The sequence below is a fragment of the Leptosomus discolor genome, chromosome 2 (assembly GCF_034619465.1).
Source record: "Leptosomus discolor isolate bLepDis1 chromosome 2, bLepDis1.hap2, whole genome shotgun sequence".
Classification (NCBI taxonomy): domain Eukaryota; kingdom Metazoa; phylum Chordata; class Aves; order Leptosomiformes; family Leptosomidae; genus Leptosomus; species Leptosomus discolor.
Window position 1 is genome coordinate 19,515,548 of NC_141392.1, and position 18,731 is coordinate 19,534,278.

The 18,731-nt window shown below is 39.8% G+C and overlaps 1 protein-coding gene across 1 annotated transcript; it reads left to right on the forward strand.

The window, feature by feature from the left end:
- Positions 1 to 875: 875 nt before the first annotated feature.
- Positions 876 to 16,151, forward strand: GTF2A1L (general transcription factor IIA subunit 1 like). Its single transcript, XM_086460679.1, has 10 exons — positions 876 to 896; positions 2,980 to 3,081; positions 3,381 to 3,504; positions 5,078 to 5,136; positions 6,356 to 6,449; positions 7,671 to 8,272; positions 9,806 to 10,096; positions 10,850 to 10,939; positions 12,784 to 12,903; positions 16,133 to 16,151. Exons 1-9 carry the CDS (start codon positions 876 to 878, stop codon positions 12,889 to 12,891), a joined length of 1,491 nt encoding a protein of 496 aa, XP_086316805.1. The 3' UTR covers positions 12,892 to 12,903; positions 16,133 to 16,151.
- Positions 16,152 to 18,731: the final 2,580 nt, after the last annotated feature.

Sequence of the window (18,731 nt, forward strand, 5' to 3'; positions counted from 1 at the left end):
GTTGTTGTAGGTGTTAGTCTAGCTATATAATTAAGGGTCTGTCAGTATTTTCATTAAAATCTTTTCATTTTTCAGGATGTGTAAGTCAGCCTTAAAAATTAAAGCTTAACGGGTGAACCTCCTCTTCACAAGACAAATAGCACTGTAACTACATAACCACTAAAGGTGGAAAAAGAAAGGAAAAAGAGAAGATGATGTTTCTAGGTTCTTAGAACCACCAGGGCAACACTGATCCATGTATAGACAGAAAGCGTATAAAGACCAAAGAATATATTCTCTTACATATATGAGATTAATGAACATTTTTCCAGATGAGTAACTGCTAAATTGGTAAATCTCTGTATTAACATATGAACAGATTGGTGCAAACGTAAGCAGTAATTTGAGTAGTTGTACCAGATTGCTGCTGCTTAACTGGTAGCTTCAGCTATCTCCCTGTTTATGAGGCAATAATGACTTCAGAGTTTATTAGAGCAAAATAACATGCTTTTGTAGCCAGTTTCCGAGGTATATTTTCACACGACGGCGTCCTCCAGACAAAGCCTCCTTTCCCCTGTGCTCACCAGCCGAAGCTCCAGGCCTGAGCTCAGGGCCCGAGCTGCACACCGGGTCCCTCGGCGGCCATGCGCTTTGTGCGGCGGCGGACCCCTCTTTTTGGGGTCAGGAGCTGTAAGAAGAGCCCCGGGTTTGGTACTCAGCGCTCGGTTACGCCCCGGCGTGTGGTACTGCGAGGGGTGTTCGGGGCTAGGGAGAAAAACGGGCAGCCCGCCAGAGGAAAGCCCGGCAGGGCCCGGGCGGGGCCGGCGCCGGGCAGGCCGCGTCCCCATGGCAACGGCGCCTTAAGGCGGGAGGGCGGGATGATGGCGGAGGCTGCCATGGCTTACGCTAACCCTGTGGTGAGGGAAGCGGCGAGGCCGGGTCAGGTCCTGACCCCGCGGCGCGTAGCCGGGCTTGGGGACCGCAAACGGCTCGGCGGGGTCTGGCTGCCCCTCCGCGACGGAGCGAGGGGATAGGGCCGGGGCCGGGCGAGGGCTTGGGAAATCGCCTCCCCGGGCCCGACGGGAGGTGGTGTCGCCGCCCCCGGAGGCGCCGGCATTTCCCTGGCGCGGGAAGCCCAGGGCCGACTTCGAAAGCCTTTTTTTTTTTTTTTTTTTTTTTTTTTTTTGGGGGGGGGTGGCGGGGGGTGGTGTTTGTGTGTTAAAACAGCGTTTTGTGGGCAAAAGCCTCGTCTCAGGGACGGGTGTGAGGCACTGGGTAGCCCGAGGGTGCGGAGGAACGCTGTGCCAGCTTAGTGCCGCCAGGGAGAAAGGTGGCGGCTTTTCCTCCCCTCCGGGTTTCGTCTGCTGCTCCCCCTCCTTACGTGGGACTTCAGGTGACCCTTAGGAGGACAGTAATCCCAGGGAATCCCTGGAGGCTTCGCTTTAAGACTTGCTTTTGGCTTTGCTGGAATGGGGTGTCGATAAGTTCATCTGCCAGCCCACTGTGTACAAAGAAAAGCGGGGTTTCTTGGTTCCTGGCGCTGGCAGTTGCCGGTATGCATGGACAGGTTCTGGCAAAGGAGTGCCTGTGTGTAAAGGGATAAAACTGGACGACAGTGATGTCTGCACTGTAACTGCTCTTCTCTAATTTGGAAGCATGTAGTGTTTGAATTTTACAGTTCCTGTCTACAGTTTTTATATAGCATAATAAATATTTGTACTTATTGTAGCTTGGCAGTCCTGGGGAGAGGAATAGCCCTGTTGAAAGATTTAAATTCAGTTTCTCTTCTGGATTAACAGTGAAAGCAAAGCATTTGACGTACGGGCTAGTTAACATATTTTAGTGTAGTGGTACAAGAATATGTGTGGGGTTTTTTTTGTTTTTTTTTTTTTTTTTCTCCTTGTCTCCCTACTATCCTGAAATGCGCTGGGGAAATTCTTGGAGATCTCCAATTTCCCATAAGAAATAATGCATGAGTACGGTTATTTTTGAGTAATGCTATCTTGTGCTGATAGCTTTTTGCAAAAAGTGTAACTTGTTACTTCCCAATAACTTTTTAGGGCTTTTTTTTAAAAACCTAAATTGTTTCTTTTCTGCAGTTTAGAACAACTTTAGAGAGCTAAAATATTAATTTGGTGTTAAATTAGAAAAATGTAAATATCCCAAAATCTTAACTTCTAAGGTTTTCTAAAAATCTCAGCTTTATCTTTCACCTTGTGTAGGCTATTCTGGTGGTAATGGTAGTAAAGATTAGTAAGATTGAAATTGCTAAAAGCTTATCTTACATTTGCATCTGAGTGGATGAATCTTGATGATAATGTGTTCCTGTTGTCCAGCTCTGACTGGAGGATGGGGATTTAATCCCTGATATGGGCAGAAGAAGGAATAAAATGTTGTTTGGGGTCTTCTTGTAATACAAGATGAATAATATGTACTGATAACTGTAGTATTAAAATTTTCATAGCTAAACCACTATACAGCTTCAGACTACTACCACGAAGGGAAAAAACCCAAGTATTATTTCTTGCAGATTACTTGTATTATGCTTCTGATAGTCATCACATCTCATTTTTAGTTGCTTGTATTGTTGGTTGGCCTTTAAGTTAGGGGCAATGACACTAGAATGATATTAAGTGGTAAATGTCAATTTTAAACTGACATTTTAGACATGCTGGTTTGAAAATACAGCACAGCAATTGTTTTCTGTAATGTTTCTAGAGTTTTCTTAAGCATTTCTGTAGCCCACAGAAACCAATAATTTGAATCTTGAATCCAGTATTTTTCTGGGGATGTGTGTTCCCAGGGATGTTAGATTTAAAGGAATGCGTGGACTTGCAGACCTTTGCACTTGACAGAGTATTCAGTTAGTTAACTAATCTGTTCAGGCTGTTCAGTTTGTAACAGTAGTTTATGCAATGAGATTAGACTGTTTTATCATTTCAAATGACTGAATGTTCATCTTAACTTGAAAATATTTTTGGAATTTTTTTTTTTATGTAGGCTAGACTCTACATGTCGATTATCGAAGATGTGATTGAAGGTGTGCGGGAACTCTTTGCAGAGGAGGGTTTAGAGGAACAGGTTCTGAAAGACTTGAAGCAGGTTTGTTGGGCTCCCCTGCATTAATAGAAGTTGTGTGTGCTTTTTTTTTTTTTCTTTTGAAGTGATGTACCTGCCTGTTTCTTTGCCCTCCAAAACATGCAAACTTTTGCCTTTTGCCATCCTGTGAGTGATGTGTTGGGCTGCTAGAATTCAAAGTTCAGTAATGATTGTTACCATGTTTATTGGATAGAATCTGTCAATTTACTCTTGGGAAAAACTAGGAATACCTAATTATCATTTTAGATGTGGTTTGTTTTTAAAGCTGATATCTGTTGACCTTCGTTATAATCTTTCTGCAGCTTTGGGAAACCAAGGTGATGCAGTCTAAAGCAACAGAAGGCTTCTTCAGACACAGCCACCATTCTCCACAGTTTACCCTACAGTTGCCGCACAATTTTCACCGCGTTCTGCAGGCTTCAGCAGGTCAGATGTTGTGGAACACAACATATACAATTTAAGAATAGCTCAGTGATTCAAGAGCCTTTTTGGAAGACTTGCAGGTGCTGCAATAATCTTGGTTTTGTGATGCTTATGTGTATCTCTGTCATGATGTGGAACAGTAATTATTTGAAAGTGGGATTTGACTAATAAAGGATGAATTAAACTTTGATAAGCTAATGCAATTATGTCTACAAGCTCTTGATCCGCTGCTTATTTCCAGTAGCAAAACGCAAAGAGAATTTTAGCCTTCTTGTCTGCAGTCCAGAAATGTAGCCCTTCAATTGCAAATTTACCAGTAGCGTTAAGCTTTCGCTTCCTCTTTTAATATGAGGCATGATGTGTGCAGAGGTTATATGGCATGTTTGTGCCATGCAGCTCTGCTGTCATGTTGGAGTTTAATCTGGTTCTGCACTTGTTAAAATGTAATCCTTTGCTCCAACAGAAGAGTGGGATATTTTGGGGAGTGTTTTAGTTTGTCTTTCAGTTAGTTTTCCTAAAAGCAGTGTTCATGTTGCAGAGTACTTGACTTTCACACAGCCTCTGACATCAGGAGGTATCCTTCTCAATCAAGTCCAGCTGACCACTGTGGTAATGTCATGGTAATGTGTAGTGCTCAGCTGAGGCTTCTCCCAGTGCGAGAGGCCTTTAGGAGCTTTTCCCATAAAGGACAAAAAACATAGGAGATGATTTAATGAAAATCTGTGTCATAGTGCACTTCAGGGTTGGGCAGGCACTCTTCATCTGTTTTTTTTTACAACCTTCACAGTTGAGTGGACTGGTTTTGGAGATATGTTTTATTTATTCCATGTGGTTAAAGGGAATATGCTTTTGGGTTTATTTCTATTGGAGGTTTTATATTTAATGAGCTGGACCTTATTACTCCTAAGTTTTGGAACAATGTGTTGAAGCCAGTGAACTTTTTTTTTGTTAATGGGATTTGAATTGTCCTATGGCTAGAGATTTTCAAAGTAGTTGGGGCTAGCTAAATTGCTTGCTGCCTGTCGCCTGGGAAAGTTTTTCCTTTGATTTATCTTCTCCCACTGAAGTTAATATGGAGTACTTTTGAAAATCCCACCCTACTGTTCCTACTATTAGCACCACTGGATATGCTCTGGTACAGAAAAATACTTGCACATGTTCCTTGTGTTGACAAGGCAATACGTTTTATCTGTATATTCTTGGTCATGTTAAAATGGTAGCATTGCACATCTGTTATTCTAGTTGATGTAATAAATAGAAATGGCATGCTTAATTTTTACAGTGCAACTTAAAACAGATAAAATATTTTAATAGAAATGCTTAAAACAAACAATCTCCAAGACCAGCTTTTAGAAAAATCTAAGTTTTATAAATTTAGAATATAACCTTTCCCCCCTGAGTACAGCATAAGCTTGAAGCAACGAAGGGAAGTATAATGAAGAACCTTATCTAGATGTGCTCACTTGTTTGTTGGTCTAATGCTTTAGTTTCAGCAGTGTTTGCTGTAAATTACTGAAAGATCAACTGTGCTTGAGAAATCCACGTTTATTAAACTTTTTTTTTTTTTTTTGTATAGCATCTTTAGTCATCCCAGCTGGCAGGGGTTTTCAGCATTTCACGGCGGCAGCAGACCTGGTATGTTGCTGTAGTGACACTTCATCTCAATTTTAAATATCCTAAATGATTAAGTTTGTGTGTTGTTAATAGGCTTAAGGGGAGGCAAGTATTAAATATTTTCTATGCATTTAGAGACTGAAAAAGTAACATTTCTTGTGACAGTTTAATTTGTCTGATATGGTGTAGTAGGCAAGGGAGCAGGAGTCCTGCTGAGAGAAACAACAGCTGAAGAAACTCAGTGATGTTACTTCTAGCCCCCCACCCCCTTTTTTTTTTTTTTTTATGAAACCCGTGTGAAAATTAAGAGTCTGCAGCAGAGGGAGAGCTGTAACTCTGCTGCTTCTGTTTGAGCAGTGAAAAAGGATGGGGATCTACCAGTTGGTTTTGCAAGCAGTGCAGCCAGAAGTGTGTTGGAAGAAATGGCTGCATTTAGCCCATAGAATGGAAGAGTAGTGGAAATGCACGTTTACAGATCCATCAGATCCATTTTTTTTTTATTACAGGGTATTAAAATAATGCATGGTTGGGAAATGCTAGCACTACTGAAGCTGGCAGCAGCATTATCTGTGAGGCATAGAAATCATCCAGAAGAAAATGAGTGTTTTTAGAGTTGACAGGTTCTGAACTCAGCATGGCAAAATTTGTTTGGGGAGAGGCTATTAATTGCCAGAGCTTGATGAACTCAGTGTGTGCCTCCTGAGCCTCTGGCTAACTAGCTTGCCAAGCTGAAATATATATAATATTGGGAAGATGTGTGTGTAATGTGCAAGTTTCCTGATTTAAAATTTGGATTTCCCCAGAACAACTAGTTTGAAAGGGAGCTGTATAGTCAACTCTTTGCTTTCCAGGAGAAAAAGAGAATGTGAAGTGATTTCATAGGCCTAGGCAAGTAGTCTCTGTTGTGTGGAGTAATGCATAATCTTAGGTTAAAGTGGCTCTGAGTGGGAAAAATACCTTTCTGGATGCTGTGTACATGGAGGGGGTACAGGAAAGTGTTCTGTTAACAAAAAAGGAATGTGATAACTGGAAAATACGAAGCACTCAAGGCAAGTCATTATCCTGTCAATACAGAATACTCCTTATCTGTCTAAATCTCAAAAGTCTGAAGCAACTCTTCAGTAAAGATGATCACAAAAAGGCCCTCATTCATCTTTCATCTGGATATGTTACATGGGACATTTAAGGCCCTAGGAAATAAAGTATGCACTATTTCTTAATAAAGCTCTTGTGTATCTAGGGCGCTTCACAAGTGGGTGCGACTCTCACTCTCCCTTCGGGTATTGCTTATCCTATACATGTACCAGCTGGAGTGACACTACAGACAGCATCTGGTAAGACTGAAGAGGAGATGTAAAATGTTTCAGTGTGTTGACTGTATGTGAGTACTGAAAGATGGTGCTGAGTACAGTAGATAAAACAAACATGAAGCTAAAGTATAGGTGGGTAGAGCCAGTTGTCTTCTTCGTTTGCAGTTTGTGTTTGTAATTGCTGCATGGTGGAAGTAATTACATTGATTAGTTAGTGTGTCAGTTGTGTACACTTGTAAGTTCAGTTAACATTGGCTGGCAGGTGATGCCTTTTTTGTTTTACAACTATTCACAAATGTGTTCCCTTGTTAGTCCATACATAGGTATCTCCTCCTCCTATATGAGGGACAATCTTCCATGTTTTAAAAAGGTAAAGACATTTTGGTGCTTTAGAATCAAACTGATTTTTTTTTTATTCAAATAAAATCCAACCATCCATTAACCTTTTTGCTCACACTCCTGCTGATAAAACACTTGTACAAAAATGTGCTTGTACTGCTTAGAGTGTGATGAGTGGAAGTCTTATTTCAGTCATAGATTGACTCTTTCCTCAAAAAGCTGTTCTTTGATGAGAACTAATATCCTAGATATCTATTTCAGATATAATTCCTAAGGTTTTGAGAGCTGTAGGCTGGTATCAGTGACTCTGTGTGTGTAAGCATGTGTGTGGGGAAAAGAATAATTAAATGAAGTTGGGAACTTAGCTCTGGCATCTTGAGTCTAACATTGATGATAATAACTTTAAGGATTCAGTATTTGGAGTTGTTCTCATACAATGAGAGGATAGATAAACTAGGATTTATTTTTTTTAAACTGGAGGTTTTTTCAGAGGAGATTCCTAAAGGTTCTTAAAGGAGTGAACTGTCCCTGTAGATATAGAATAGCTTACTGTTTCATCTTGTGTTCCTTAGTTTCTGAAATGACATGGAAACAAATTAAAAACAGGATTGTCCTTTTTTTTTAAAAAAAAAAAAAATTTCAGTATGTAATGATTGAACTTACTGCCACAGGGTATTGTGGAGGCCAAAACCAAAAAGGGTTATTAAACATGGTCTGACTCAACTGAAGAAGCCTCTGAACACTTAATTTTCAAAGGCTGAAATTGTGCTTGGGGAAAGTACTGTTTTGTAAACATCCTGCTTTGCATAGTTTGCCGGAGCATTTGTATTAGTGGTAACAAGACAGTGGCCTGGATGAACCTGTAGTTTAACCTGCTGAAGAAGTTTTTAACTCTTCTCTTTGTAGGGCACCTTTATAAGGTAAATGTGCCCGTTCTGGTTACACAGGCCTCAGGAGATCCAAGTATTCTACATCATCCTGTTCAGCAGATATTTCAGCCCCTTGGGGAACCTTCAATTCTGCAAGCCAATGTTTCCAGTGTTGCACAGGTGAATGCATCTTCTGCGCAGGCAGCTGCTGAAACATTGCAGCCCCAGGAGACTGCTGTCCAACAGACCATGGAATTTCAACCAAATGTTATGGAAAAAAGCCATCTGGAGAACTCTGCCGATACTACATTGGTCCAGCAGCCTTCTGTGAGTCAGCAGCAACTTGCAACTAATGCAGTGTTGAATCAGTGTGCAGACTCAACAGAAAAATCCCAGCATGGCGATCTTCACACAGCTGTGCTTACTCCAGAATCCTCTGAACGGTTTTCTCCTCCTGAATCCTTGGCAAACAACTCGAGCAGTGTACTGCTGGATATGGAGGGGCAGTTAGACATTGAGCCTCAGGAGTTGGAGCAACAGCAGGTGCCTGATGATATCATTGAGCTGATTATCATGGACAAAGGTTTGGATGATAACACTGTTCTGAAAGATCAAGACAGCGTTGCTTCCTCTGACAAGGTAAGACCTTTTATTTCACAGCTGGTGAAAATACTTCTGGGTCGTTTGAAGTATCATATGAGATGTGAGCAAACTCATCTGTAAATGACAAGTAGCACCTCTAAATTATACTAATAAAAATTATTATAATTTTAAAGTTCATTCTTGAGCTTCTTTTGAATAGCAGTAGCTGATCGCTTATTTTTACATTAAGAATTTGTCACAAATATGGCTGAAATACTGGGATTGAAAAGAATGTCAATCTAAAAATTGCTAAAATTGTAATGGATAGATATAGTGTATTCTTAGACTTCTTGACTGTTTTTGGGGATAATAGTTTTCCTCTTTTTGCGACTGAGCAGACATGAATGACCCTTTGAGAACTTCCATTTTGACACTGAATCTGCATATGGGTACTGGCCAGTTGTGGGCAAATTGCTTTTGCAGTGTCAGCTGAGATTAGTTTTGACTTGTAATGTGTGAAGAGCATTTAACTTGCATTGAGAATGCATATTGAGTAGGAAAAGTCAGATTTTTATAAGTGAAAATCTGCTGGAAGGAAACGTATTTCTTTGGGAAAAAATCTGAACAAACTAGAATTCAGCTAGAGCTGTGTGGAAAACTTGAATGATTTTAATTAACAGGCCACTTTCCTGATCTCACCTAATATTTTTTCCAGAAATTGTTTGCAGATGTTTTAAGTTCAGGCTGGCTTGCTGACTTTGAGTTGTAGCGCTTATATGTGATTGAGGCAAACTTATTACATGCACATGTAATGAAATAATGAGAAATGACTGTAAATAGAAAGCACGTTATGTTGCTCATCTGAACTTTGATGGCAGGATGATGAAGAGTGTCCATGGTGAGAATGGAAGGTCAAAACAAAGTGTTGTTTTCTTGAACTAGAAAGTGTATGTGGATGTGAATTAAGTGCTACAGGAAAGATTTAATGATAAGCCAAACATGGCTGAAAGCTTAAAGCCCTCATGCTCCTGTGAATGCTCTTTTTAGGAATTCTAGCATTTTATGAACAGCAAGTCAGAGTACTGAGATATTTACTGTCTCTCAGCTTTTTATATCTTATTTAAATAAAGCATTTTGAGTTGAGGGAGAGGGATGAATTAATCTTGACTTTTATTTCAAAAATGAAAAATGCTATTTTTTGGGGTAGGGGAGTAGCTTGTTTCCTTTTTTCTTTTTTTTTTTTTGTCTGTTTCATTTTTGGAGTTTTATTTGCAACAGAAATTTTAAAGACCTGCTCAACTGTCTTTTTCTTAAAGTTGTTTGAGTACAACAGTGTTTAAAGAAGAGTCTAAGAAAATGTCTTTCTATATTGCAGAGAAATAGTTGGCATGGATTCTATTTAAGATTAGGTGTAAGAATAAGATTTGCAAATGTACTTAGGGTTTAGAAGCAGACCAGGACTTGAAACTCTCATTTTAGTGCCCCAGTCTTGTTGCTTTATTAAACAAAAATCTCAGGCTTTGTACTGAACAATGAAAGCTATGTGGTGTTAATTCACAAGCTGTGACTGGTCTCTCTTATTCCTGTCAGATGGAACTTACTGAGCAGATGGAATCCAATTTACGATCAGAGAAGGATATCTGCAGTGACATTGAAGGCATAATTCAGCTAGATGGTACTGGTGACGTTTCTCCCAAGGAAGAAATACCACATATAAAAGATAGGGAAGAGAATGAATTCATTGGCATTATTGAATCAGAGGATCTAAAAGTTCTGGAGGATGAGGAAGACAAGGATGAAGACTGTGACAGTATTTCAAACACGGAGGCTAGCAGCAGTGGTGGTGATAATGAAGAGCCCCAAATAGATACAGTTGAGGAGGTAATTTTCTTTAAGTGTTGTGAAGTACATTGAAATAGGGGTCTGTCTTGACTGTTGAACTATTGAATGCAGAACAATTCCCACTAAGCTTAATGCAGAGAATGCATAGTTAAGTTACCTGCCTCTTGAGATGGGAGGTACTGCTCAGAAATGACTTAAGAGCTCATTGGGAGAAGCATGGACAAATGAGAGATGTTGAGAAGTCATTTGTTTATTGGATGAATTAAAATGGTTGATTACCAGAATTAAAGCTCCATGGTAAAACCCTGGCCTCAGTGGAATGGAGTTCTGCTTTTTATTACGTAAGATTGGGGTACAAATCTAGGTTTCTCTTCCTTCTGAAGGACCTCAGGGGATTATACAGAGAAGGGAACAGTGGGATACAAGTATGTATGTTTCTTAGAAGGCTTTTCTTAAAGATGTGCAACTTTGTATCCTAGAGATTCACATGATAATCAACTGGTAGCATCTGGTCTTCAAATAAATAACAGTTGATTTAGTATTCCAGTTACTGGGTCAGCTTTGTCAGTCAGAAGTCTTGCTTTTTGACCTCTGTTTTTGTTTAGGGTGGTTTTGTTTTTGAGAACATAAGCATGTAAAAGTGCTTATAAATGAGCTCTGTGCAACATGGTCTTCATAGCCTCTAGGTCTCGATTTCTGCAATGGTAACCTTTATTGTTCTAGGTGTGTTTAATGTCATGTATATTCAATGTTGTTCTGAAAGAATGTGTAAAATACAATTATCATCTCTAGGACCCCTTAAATTCTGGTGATGATGTCAGTGAACAGGACATTCCAGACTTGTTTGACACCGACAATGTGATAGTTTGTCAGTATGACAAGGTACAGTATATAGTTTTATCTTTGTTCCTCAATCATTCTAAATAGTATCTTCAGCAAATCTCTGTCTGGTCTACTGTCAGTGCCTTTTAAAGAAAATCTAATGCTGTAATAATTGTTTAAATTACTTATTTAGCTGACAATAGTCTGATGGCTTACCTGCTGAAATGAGGGTAAAGAACAGGTTCATAATGGCCCATTAAAGGGAAAGGAAAGGGGACTGAATCGCAAAATTAAGATTTGTGAAGCTGCAAAAGCTTGTGTGTTTCCTTAACTTTTAAGTAACATCAACAGCTCCATGGATGTATGTATGCATTTTCAGCCATGAATTAAGACTTTCGAAATGGGTAACAGAAAGAGGAGTGTGTGCGCTTTCTTTTACATTTTTTTTGTCTTTGAAGTGCTTCATGAGAGATTTTCATCCCAGAATTCTGTTATGCCTGAAAAACAAAACAGTTGTTAAGGGCCACTTTGTCCTCCTTCAAAATGATGTTGAATTTTAAACATTAAAATGAACTCTCAAAGATCAAATTAAGTACTTCTAACACTTCTATGGTTTTGGACACTTATGTCAGTAGTTTAAAAGTTGACGAAACAAAGTGCATATTTTATTTTGAAATAAATGTGGAAAACTAATGTCTTTAGTTTGCTTAGGAATGTACCTTGGCTTTTATTCTTTCAGAAGTGTCTAATGATAATTTTTTTGTTTGTGTTCAAATAGGCCTGCCTTGACAGTGTCTGTGTTTTAGGAAACAGTGAGCTGCTAAGAAAATTGTCTTCAGTAAAGTGTAACAGATTGTTTCTGAAACTAGTTATTTTGGAAGTTGTATTTATAGCCATGTGTGTAGAAAATGCATCTGAAATTAAGCCACGCTGTCTGTATTGTATTGAAAAGATACACGAAGTTTTGAAGCTCTGTAACTCAGTTTAGTGGATATTGTTATCTACAGCAAGTTTTGTCTGTAATAACCTGAAAAATTGGTTGAAAAGTTTTAAAAACTCTTAGGAAGGTCAGCATTGGACATGTCTTGTAGGAAATTTAAGGTCGGGTGTAGGCCTAGTAGAAAGTAGATGGAAAGTTACCTGTTAAATTACCTTCTTACCTATAAAAGAATGTTGTCAGCAAAATTATTGTCCCGTTTCTTTTGTTTTTTTCCCCTCCTTTTTCTTTCTGGACTTGAATAGACTGATGCTTAAAATCCAAGGAATCTTCTAGAGATGTTTAAAATTCCTTCTTCTAGTATTAAACAAAAACTTTCTGCAGTATAGATCATTTTGCAGGCCTTTTAAAAAGAAACAGAATATGCAAATTCTTTCGTATTGGTTTGTATGGCAGTATTTGCTTGTAAGCAAAGTTTTCCTGCTTTTAGCCTTTTCTGAATGTCTCTGTGCAGGCAATATTGCTTTGCAGTGTGTATGGGAGCAGGAAACCACTGCTTTTCGGTTAAGCCATAGTTGTTTGCAAGGTGCAGCGTATTTTTGGACTGATACACTCATGAAACTGCTTCATTATTGTCTTGTTTTCCTGCTGATGTTGAGCTGTCACACAGCTACCTTTGCTTTTAGTTTTTTTGGTGGGGTGTGGGTGTGTGCTAGGATTCAGGAGGCTGTTCCCTTGAGAGGGCAGGGAGTTCATTATGAACAACTGAAATCTACTGCCTCTATTGAATATTTGTGGTGTGTTCAGTGGCAGTATTTCACATGTTTTGGGCTGTCAGGATTTTAAAAGAAAAGGTTTGTAAATCAAGTTATGCTTAAAAAAATAAAAAACCTTTTTTTTTTTTTTTTTTTAATGGATGGTCTAATATGTTTGGGGTAGGCATTGATATTTTTTTTATTCCCATCAGATTCATCGAAGTAAGAACAAATGGAAGTTCTACTTAAAAGATGGAGTGATGTCCTTTAAGGGTAAAGACCATGTTTTTGCAAAAGCCATTGGAGATGCAGAGTGGTGAAACCTCACTGAAGTATGTACTTTCTTTAAGACTGTGGCTTTATTCCCTTACGAACCTGCTGTGAAACTAGACTTTCTATTGTTTTGCCATAAGAAAACCCCACAAATCAACAAAACAACAAAGCTGTGATATAAATATGCAAAATCAGTGTTGATAATACATGCAAACTAAAACCCTGTGTTGTTAGCTACTCAGCTGTCTTTGCTGTTCTTTTCTGGTTATTTCATGGCTTTTCTACCCAAGAAACATCATTGGCATGCATAAAGACTGAAATGTTGAATCTGTTAATAATTCAAGAAAGTAATGGAATACTAAGTGACTAGATTTAAGTAAATTTCAGTTCCGTTGGTTTTCCTTCCACTTTTTAAAATAAGAGCTAAAGTATGACTTGAAATACAAAACTACACAGTTGTTGGTGATGCTATGTGTTTCTTTTCAAAGGCTGCCGAGTTTAAAAAGGAAAAAAAAAAGAGCAACATCTGTGCAAGTCTGAAACCTGTGGCTGTTTCAGTTGTGTATTTCTTTCTGCTCTTTCCTTCCTTCCCTTGCTTTTTTTCTTGTTGCTTTGTGGGTTTTTGACTTCAACTTAAAGGCAGACACTTTAGATGTAAGTCAAGAAATGGGTGAAACACACTTGAGCTCTCAATGTATGAGAATTATTATTGTTTATTCTATACCCTCTATTTCTACTGAGATGCAATGAACAGTGTGATTTAACATTAAAATGTGATTTATTTTCACTGTCAAGGCAAAGTCTTTAAGTTTTGCTTCTGTACATATCCACTACATTCTAGGAGTACAGACCAGTAAGCTGTGAATGATACAAATTGTGCATCGTAATAAAATGTCATCTCATGTACGTTTCTAGCAGAGTTGTTTCTGTGTTCCCTAAATATAAACTTTGCTTAGAGAAATGTGTACAAGCCATGTATGTGACAGTAGCTCACCCTGCTGTGAGAACTGCGTTCCCAGCAGTCCTCAATGTTAGCTTTTTGTTTGTGTCTCTAGAAGTAGAGGTCAGAAAGAAGTTCTGTGCCTATAGGCCTGGGCCCTAGACCTTGAGAGCTGCAGCTTTCCCTTGGCTAGCTCCTGTTCCTTGAAGGGCAATCCTGGAAACTAAATGGTAAAGCCTCAGCTAGGCCAACTCAGAACAGGATAATCCTGCTAGAAGGGCAGTGCTACATGCAAGCGTATGCCACCTGTTCCTTGTGGCTGATGCTTTTACATCTGCTAAAAGAAGGCATCACAAAACATTTTGGTTATCTCTGCTCCCTGGGAGGATGCAGAGGCCTTTAGAAGAGAAGAAAAAGAAAGGGGAGAGTTGGAGAGAAGGAATATATAGAAGAAATGGGGTGGGGAGCCAACCCTTGTTCATAATGGTACAAACCCTTGTGCTGATGGCATAAACAATAGAGATGCTTCTCTCAGGAGAAGGTTTTTAAAAAGATTCAGTTTCTTGCATGCTTTTTTTTTTTTGCCATGCCTGCTGGTGTCCACTATCAAAGACAGGACACTGAACTAGAAGGCCTGACCCAATTAATTTCTTTTGTCTTTTGTAGATACTGCTGCTGGGATGTGAAGAATTGTGTATTTGGAGACAGTTAAAATTTTACAGTGTACAATTTCTTTTTCCCCATTCAGCTGACTTGCAGCTGCACTGGTGCTACACTTCAGACCCATAAATGGACAGAAAATGCAGCTCTTGGCACATGATAGATGCTTTTAGATTTCAGTACCCTCTCACAGGCTCCCAGGTGTTCACGCTCCATAAATGTGTAAATTATGAACTGTGGGACCATCTTCAACTTGGGCAGCATAGCGATGCTTCAGCAAAGACTGCAAGCAGAGGTGGTGCAGGACAGGAATCCCTGGGATATGACTGGATATGCACCATTCACTAAGCACCATGCAGCCTCTGTTGCTTCTAAGAATGGGACTTGTTTTTTCTAGTCACTATAAAATGAAGTGGCTGAAGAGTACCTAATTTTTAGCTAGTTTTAACATGGGCAGCTTTTTCCTCTTTGCTGAATCTTTCTGCTTGTGGTGTTAAAGACTGCCTCTGCATGAAGGTGAGGAGTCAGAGCTCTGAGCATCCTTGTAACTGCCCATCTCTTTGTAACTGTCCATCTCCTCTCCCTGTCCCTTTTCGGACCTTGTTCCTCTGTGAACGGGTGCAGAAATGTGTGGGATAAAAGTATTAGATTTCACACCCCTCCATCTCTTCTAAGCTTTACCAATTCACACTTAATACATACCTTCTACTGTTAGCCTCATCTGCCTCTTTATTCCATTCTTGAAACCCTTATTATGCTTTGAAGTTTTGCAAGTTATTTTTTATGACAGCTTGCTGCAACCTCTGTGCAGTCCAAGTATGATATTGATTATATACACTGCACATCTGGGATTGGAAGTATTTTTTAATACTGGTTCTTACTTCCCAAACTTCTTGTAAGTTTTACAGGTTGGGCATTGGTGATATATTTCACCTGCTTTTGCTTTTTCACAAATCATGTGTACTATCGGCAATTAAAATCTCAAAGGGCTGTTTGCCATCTTTCCTCCTGAAGCTTTGCTGACAGTATGCGAAGCTGGCTGTTACTCCTGGTCAAAGCTGCGTCAAAGGGGCTGCCCAAGATGTCTTAGCTATGCCATCAGGCATCCCCTGGGTTTTCATTTAGTTGCGTTTTCTAACCCAGCACCTATGGTATGAAGGAACCTTAACATGGGCTCCATCCAGTGCCTTCCTGAGCTATCAAATATAGAAGCTTTAAGGATCAGAGTAGTGTTTTGCTCTCGCTATCTCAACGCTTCCCATATTTGAGAAACTGGCTACTGAATTTGTAATACTGCAGATCTTCTGGGTCCCTCCAGCTACACTGCAGATGTTCCTTGCGACTGCTTGCTGTGGTTTTCCCAGTCCAGAGCTATGGGTTGTCTGTTTGGACTCCTGCAGCAGGAGTGACTTTCATTTTCCTCTAAGCATATCAGAATTGCCCTACATTTTGTTTCCAGTGTTCTTGAATGAACACTGGCAAAGACTTACAGCTTTGAATAAGACATTTACAACTAAATATATCTGAAGTCAGGAATTCTTGTACTGGAAGAAAATGTTTCTTATTAAAATGTAAGCTCAGTTAGCTAATTACTGTAGCCTATGACTTCAGCAGTGATCAGATCAGAGTGCTTTTGATCTGAATAGTTTACGTATTAATGCTTTTGATTGCTGCTACTTACAATTTAGCAAACACATTGCTGCAGATGTGGTGGAAGAGGTATGTAATACCTGTTATGGCCGTCAAAGATGCTTCAGTAAATGGCTGTCTAACACCTTACACCAGAAAGAAGGTAAGTTTACCAAAAATAATGAGATAGAATAACAAGTGCAACTTGTATGAGAAGCTTTAGCATGAATCTAAATCTTTATTGAACTGTTGCTTTTACTTATTTGCACACTTTTGTGTGCAGAAAAAAATGGAAGTATGCAAATTACTTTTGTTGTTTGTGTGGGGTTTTGTGTCTGTGGTTTTTGGGGTTTTTGTGGGGGGGATTTTTTTTGGTGGTGTGTGTGTTTTTTTTTGTTGTTTTTTTTTTTTTTAAAAAACAGCAATTATTTCCTAAATGGTAGCTTTCACTCAGCTTCTAGCAGGTACAAAAAGGAAAGTGCCCAGAGCTCTCATACTTCTTTGCTGCTACCTCAGCAGCATTGTAAGGCAGGTACTTAGTTGTTGCTATTTCTAACTCATTTCTCTTGCATGTAGTGTCCTGATAATGTCATAACATTATGACAGGTGGACAGAAAGAGTCTGCTTGCAAGCTCTGGTCCTGTTGAAACATAATGTAAGTAAATCAGTTAATGCCCATTCGAGACATTGTTTTGCCATGCCCTAAATTGTGTGCAGGACTCCTCCATGTGCCATCCAAAGAAACAAGTATCGAAAATAATTTTTGAGATAGCTGACAGAGAAGCCTTAGGACAGGTAGTTTTTTTCACCAGTGTCTTTAGTTTCTATTAGACTTAAATATCCTATAGTAGTCCAGTTTGCTCCTCTGCTAAGCTCAGGAGTTGGCTGTATAAAGCGGTGCATCATACAGAATTTTTACCGGTTGCTAAAGTGTAGAGTCTCCTCTGTTCTCAATCCTGCTTCGTTCCCCACATGTGTGAACTGCTTATGAGTACAGCTATGCTCAGAGACAGAGCTTTTATACTGATTGAAATCATGGCAGTAAGCTGAAGGTAAGACAAGGTCAGAGATGTTATTTCTAATTAACACAATTATAAGCTAATGATAAACCCATCACTAGTACAAAGAATCACTTTTATTAATATGAAGCAAATTTAATTTGCAGTGCAGTGTTTTGGCAACAAGAGGTGTGCTTTGGGATGCAGATTTTTACTCCACTGCTGTCACATACTTGAAAGCAAAGGAGTCAGTTGAGAAGGAGGATGTAAGATGTTTAAAGCAATTGCAATAATACCGTTTTCTGATGTATCAGAGTCTGCACTTTTGATGGCCATCAAGAACTGTTAGGCTGTGCCTGCTCTGGAGTAAGCACAGATCTTACAGAGCTGTGCTGCTCCGCCGAATGCAGGGGATGTGTGTATTATACCACCTGAGGATCTGTCTTCAGATACCATGGGTATCATCTACAGAATGTGATCTAAGATGCTAAAACTTTGACTACAAGCCCAAATAAAACACACTTGCTTTACCTTCTGTGAACCATGAACTGCCATGTGTAGGTCTCGTGCTGCCATATTGGTTTGATGAAATGTATGCACTCGCATGTTCCTCCCATCAGAGGCAACGTAACACACCTAAGAAGAGGCTTGATTTGCAGTCTGTGGCTTTTGCATCTGTTGTTGCCCACGGGACTGTGAACTTTCCAATAATTCAATGCCGTGTTTTCAGAAGACTGGGCAGTGCAGAATGTAGCCTCCTTCGGATGTGCCTGGAGCAGGCTCCCGCAGGGATCCTGCCTGGCATTCAATGCAGTCTGCAGCTTGTCACCCAGTACAGATTGTTTGGCCTATACAATGCAGGTAAGAGCTTACGCTCTGAATCTCCAGTACGGTGTGGCATTGGCGTATGGCAAGAGAATGGTGTAAGGGTGACAGCTTATTTGCTGCGGACTGAGTAAATATGCTGCAATAACAAAGGAATGCTCAGTTCTCACTTAAATCAGGAACGCAGCCACAAATCTGGATCTCCTTAGCATCAGGGAATGCACAGTGAAAGAAAAAGATTTTTATGGGAAAACACAGTCACTAAAAAGTAATAACTCTGCTTCATCAGCTGGGAATAGAGTTGGACTGTGAGTGCTGAGAGTCCCCAGTGCCTCCCGAATGCCACTGGCACGGGTGATGCCAGAGAGTGGGCAGATGAAAATAATTCATGAGACTGTCCCTGGAGAGAAAACAAGGCAGCACTGATCTGCCTGTGCAGGAAGCAGCTATCCTGCTGCTGAGAAGGAGCCTTTACAGCTTCCATGATTTGTGCATGTGCACGTATGGTATGCCAAACAGTCCTCTGTGTAGCAGGTGGGGTTTTACAGCTATTGCATCTCTTGTGATCATGCATAGCTGTGTATGGGTTAATTTCTTTAAGTAAATTACTTACCAGCTCAGACTGAGATCTAATGTAAACTGCAAAATTGCTAGTAACAAAGGTTCAGTGGGTCAACTTTTCTCCTTGTGACATTTTTACAATCTACCACTGGAACACGTTAACTGGGTGTAGGTGGCTGTGTAATTGGAAGTTTCGGTTGATGAAATGAAGGGAGGCATCTAGTTTTAGTGCCCCTTTTTTGTAAGCCAACAATGCCAGCACAGCTGATGGGAA

What these genes read in the sequence shown, in the direction of transcription:
- GTF2A1L (XM_086460679.1), top strand. Translation starts at nt 876, where the DNA reads ATGGCTTACGCTAACCCTGTG. An exon ending in TGGCTTACGCTAACCCTGTG is followed by an intron (nt 897 to 2,979) that starts GTGAGGGAAGCG and finishes TTTTTTATGTAG; the next exon opens with GCTAGACTCTACATGTCGAT. An exon ending in GCGTTGCTTCCTCTGACAAG is followed by an intron (nt 8,273 to 9,805) that starts GTAAGACCTTTT and finishes TATTCCTGTCAG; the next exon opens with ATGGAACTTACTGAGCAGAT.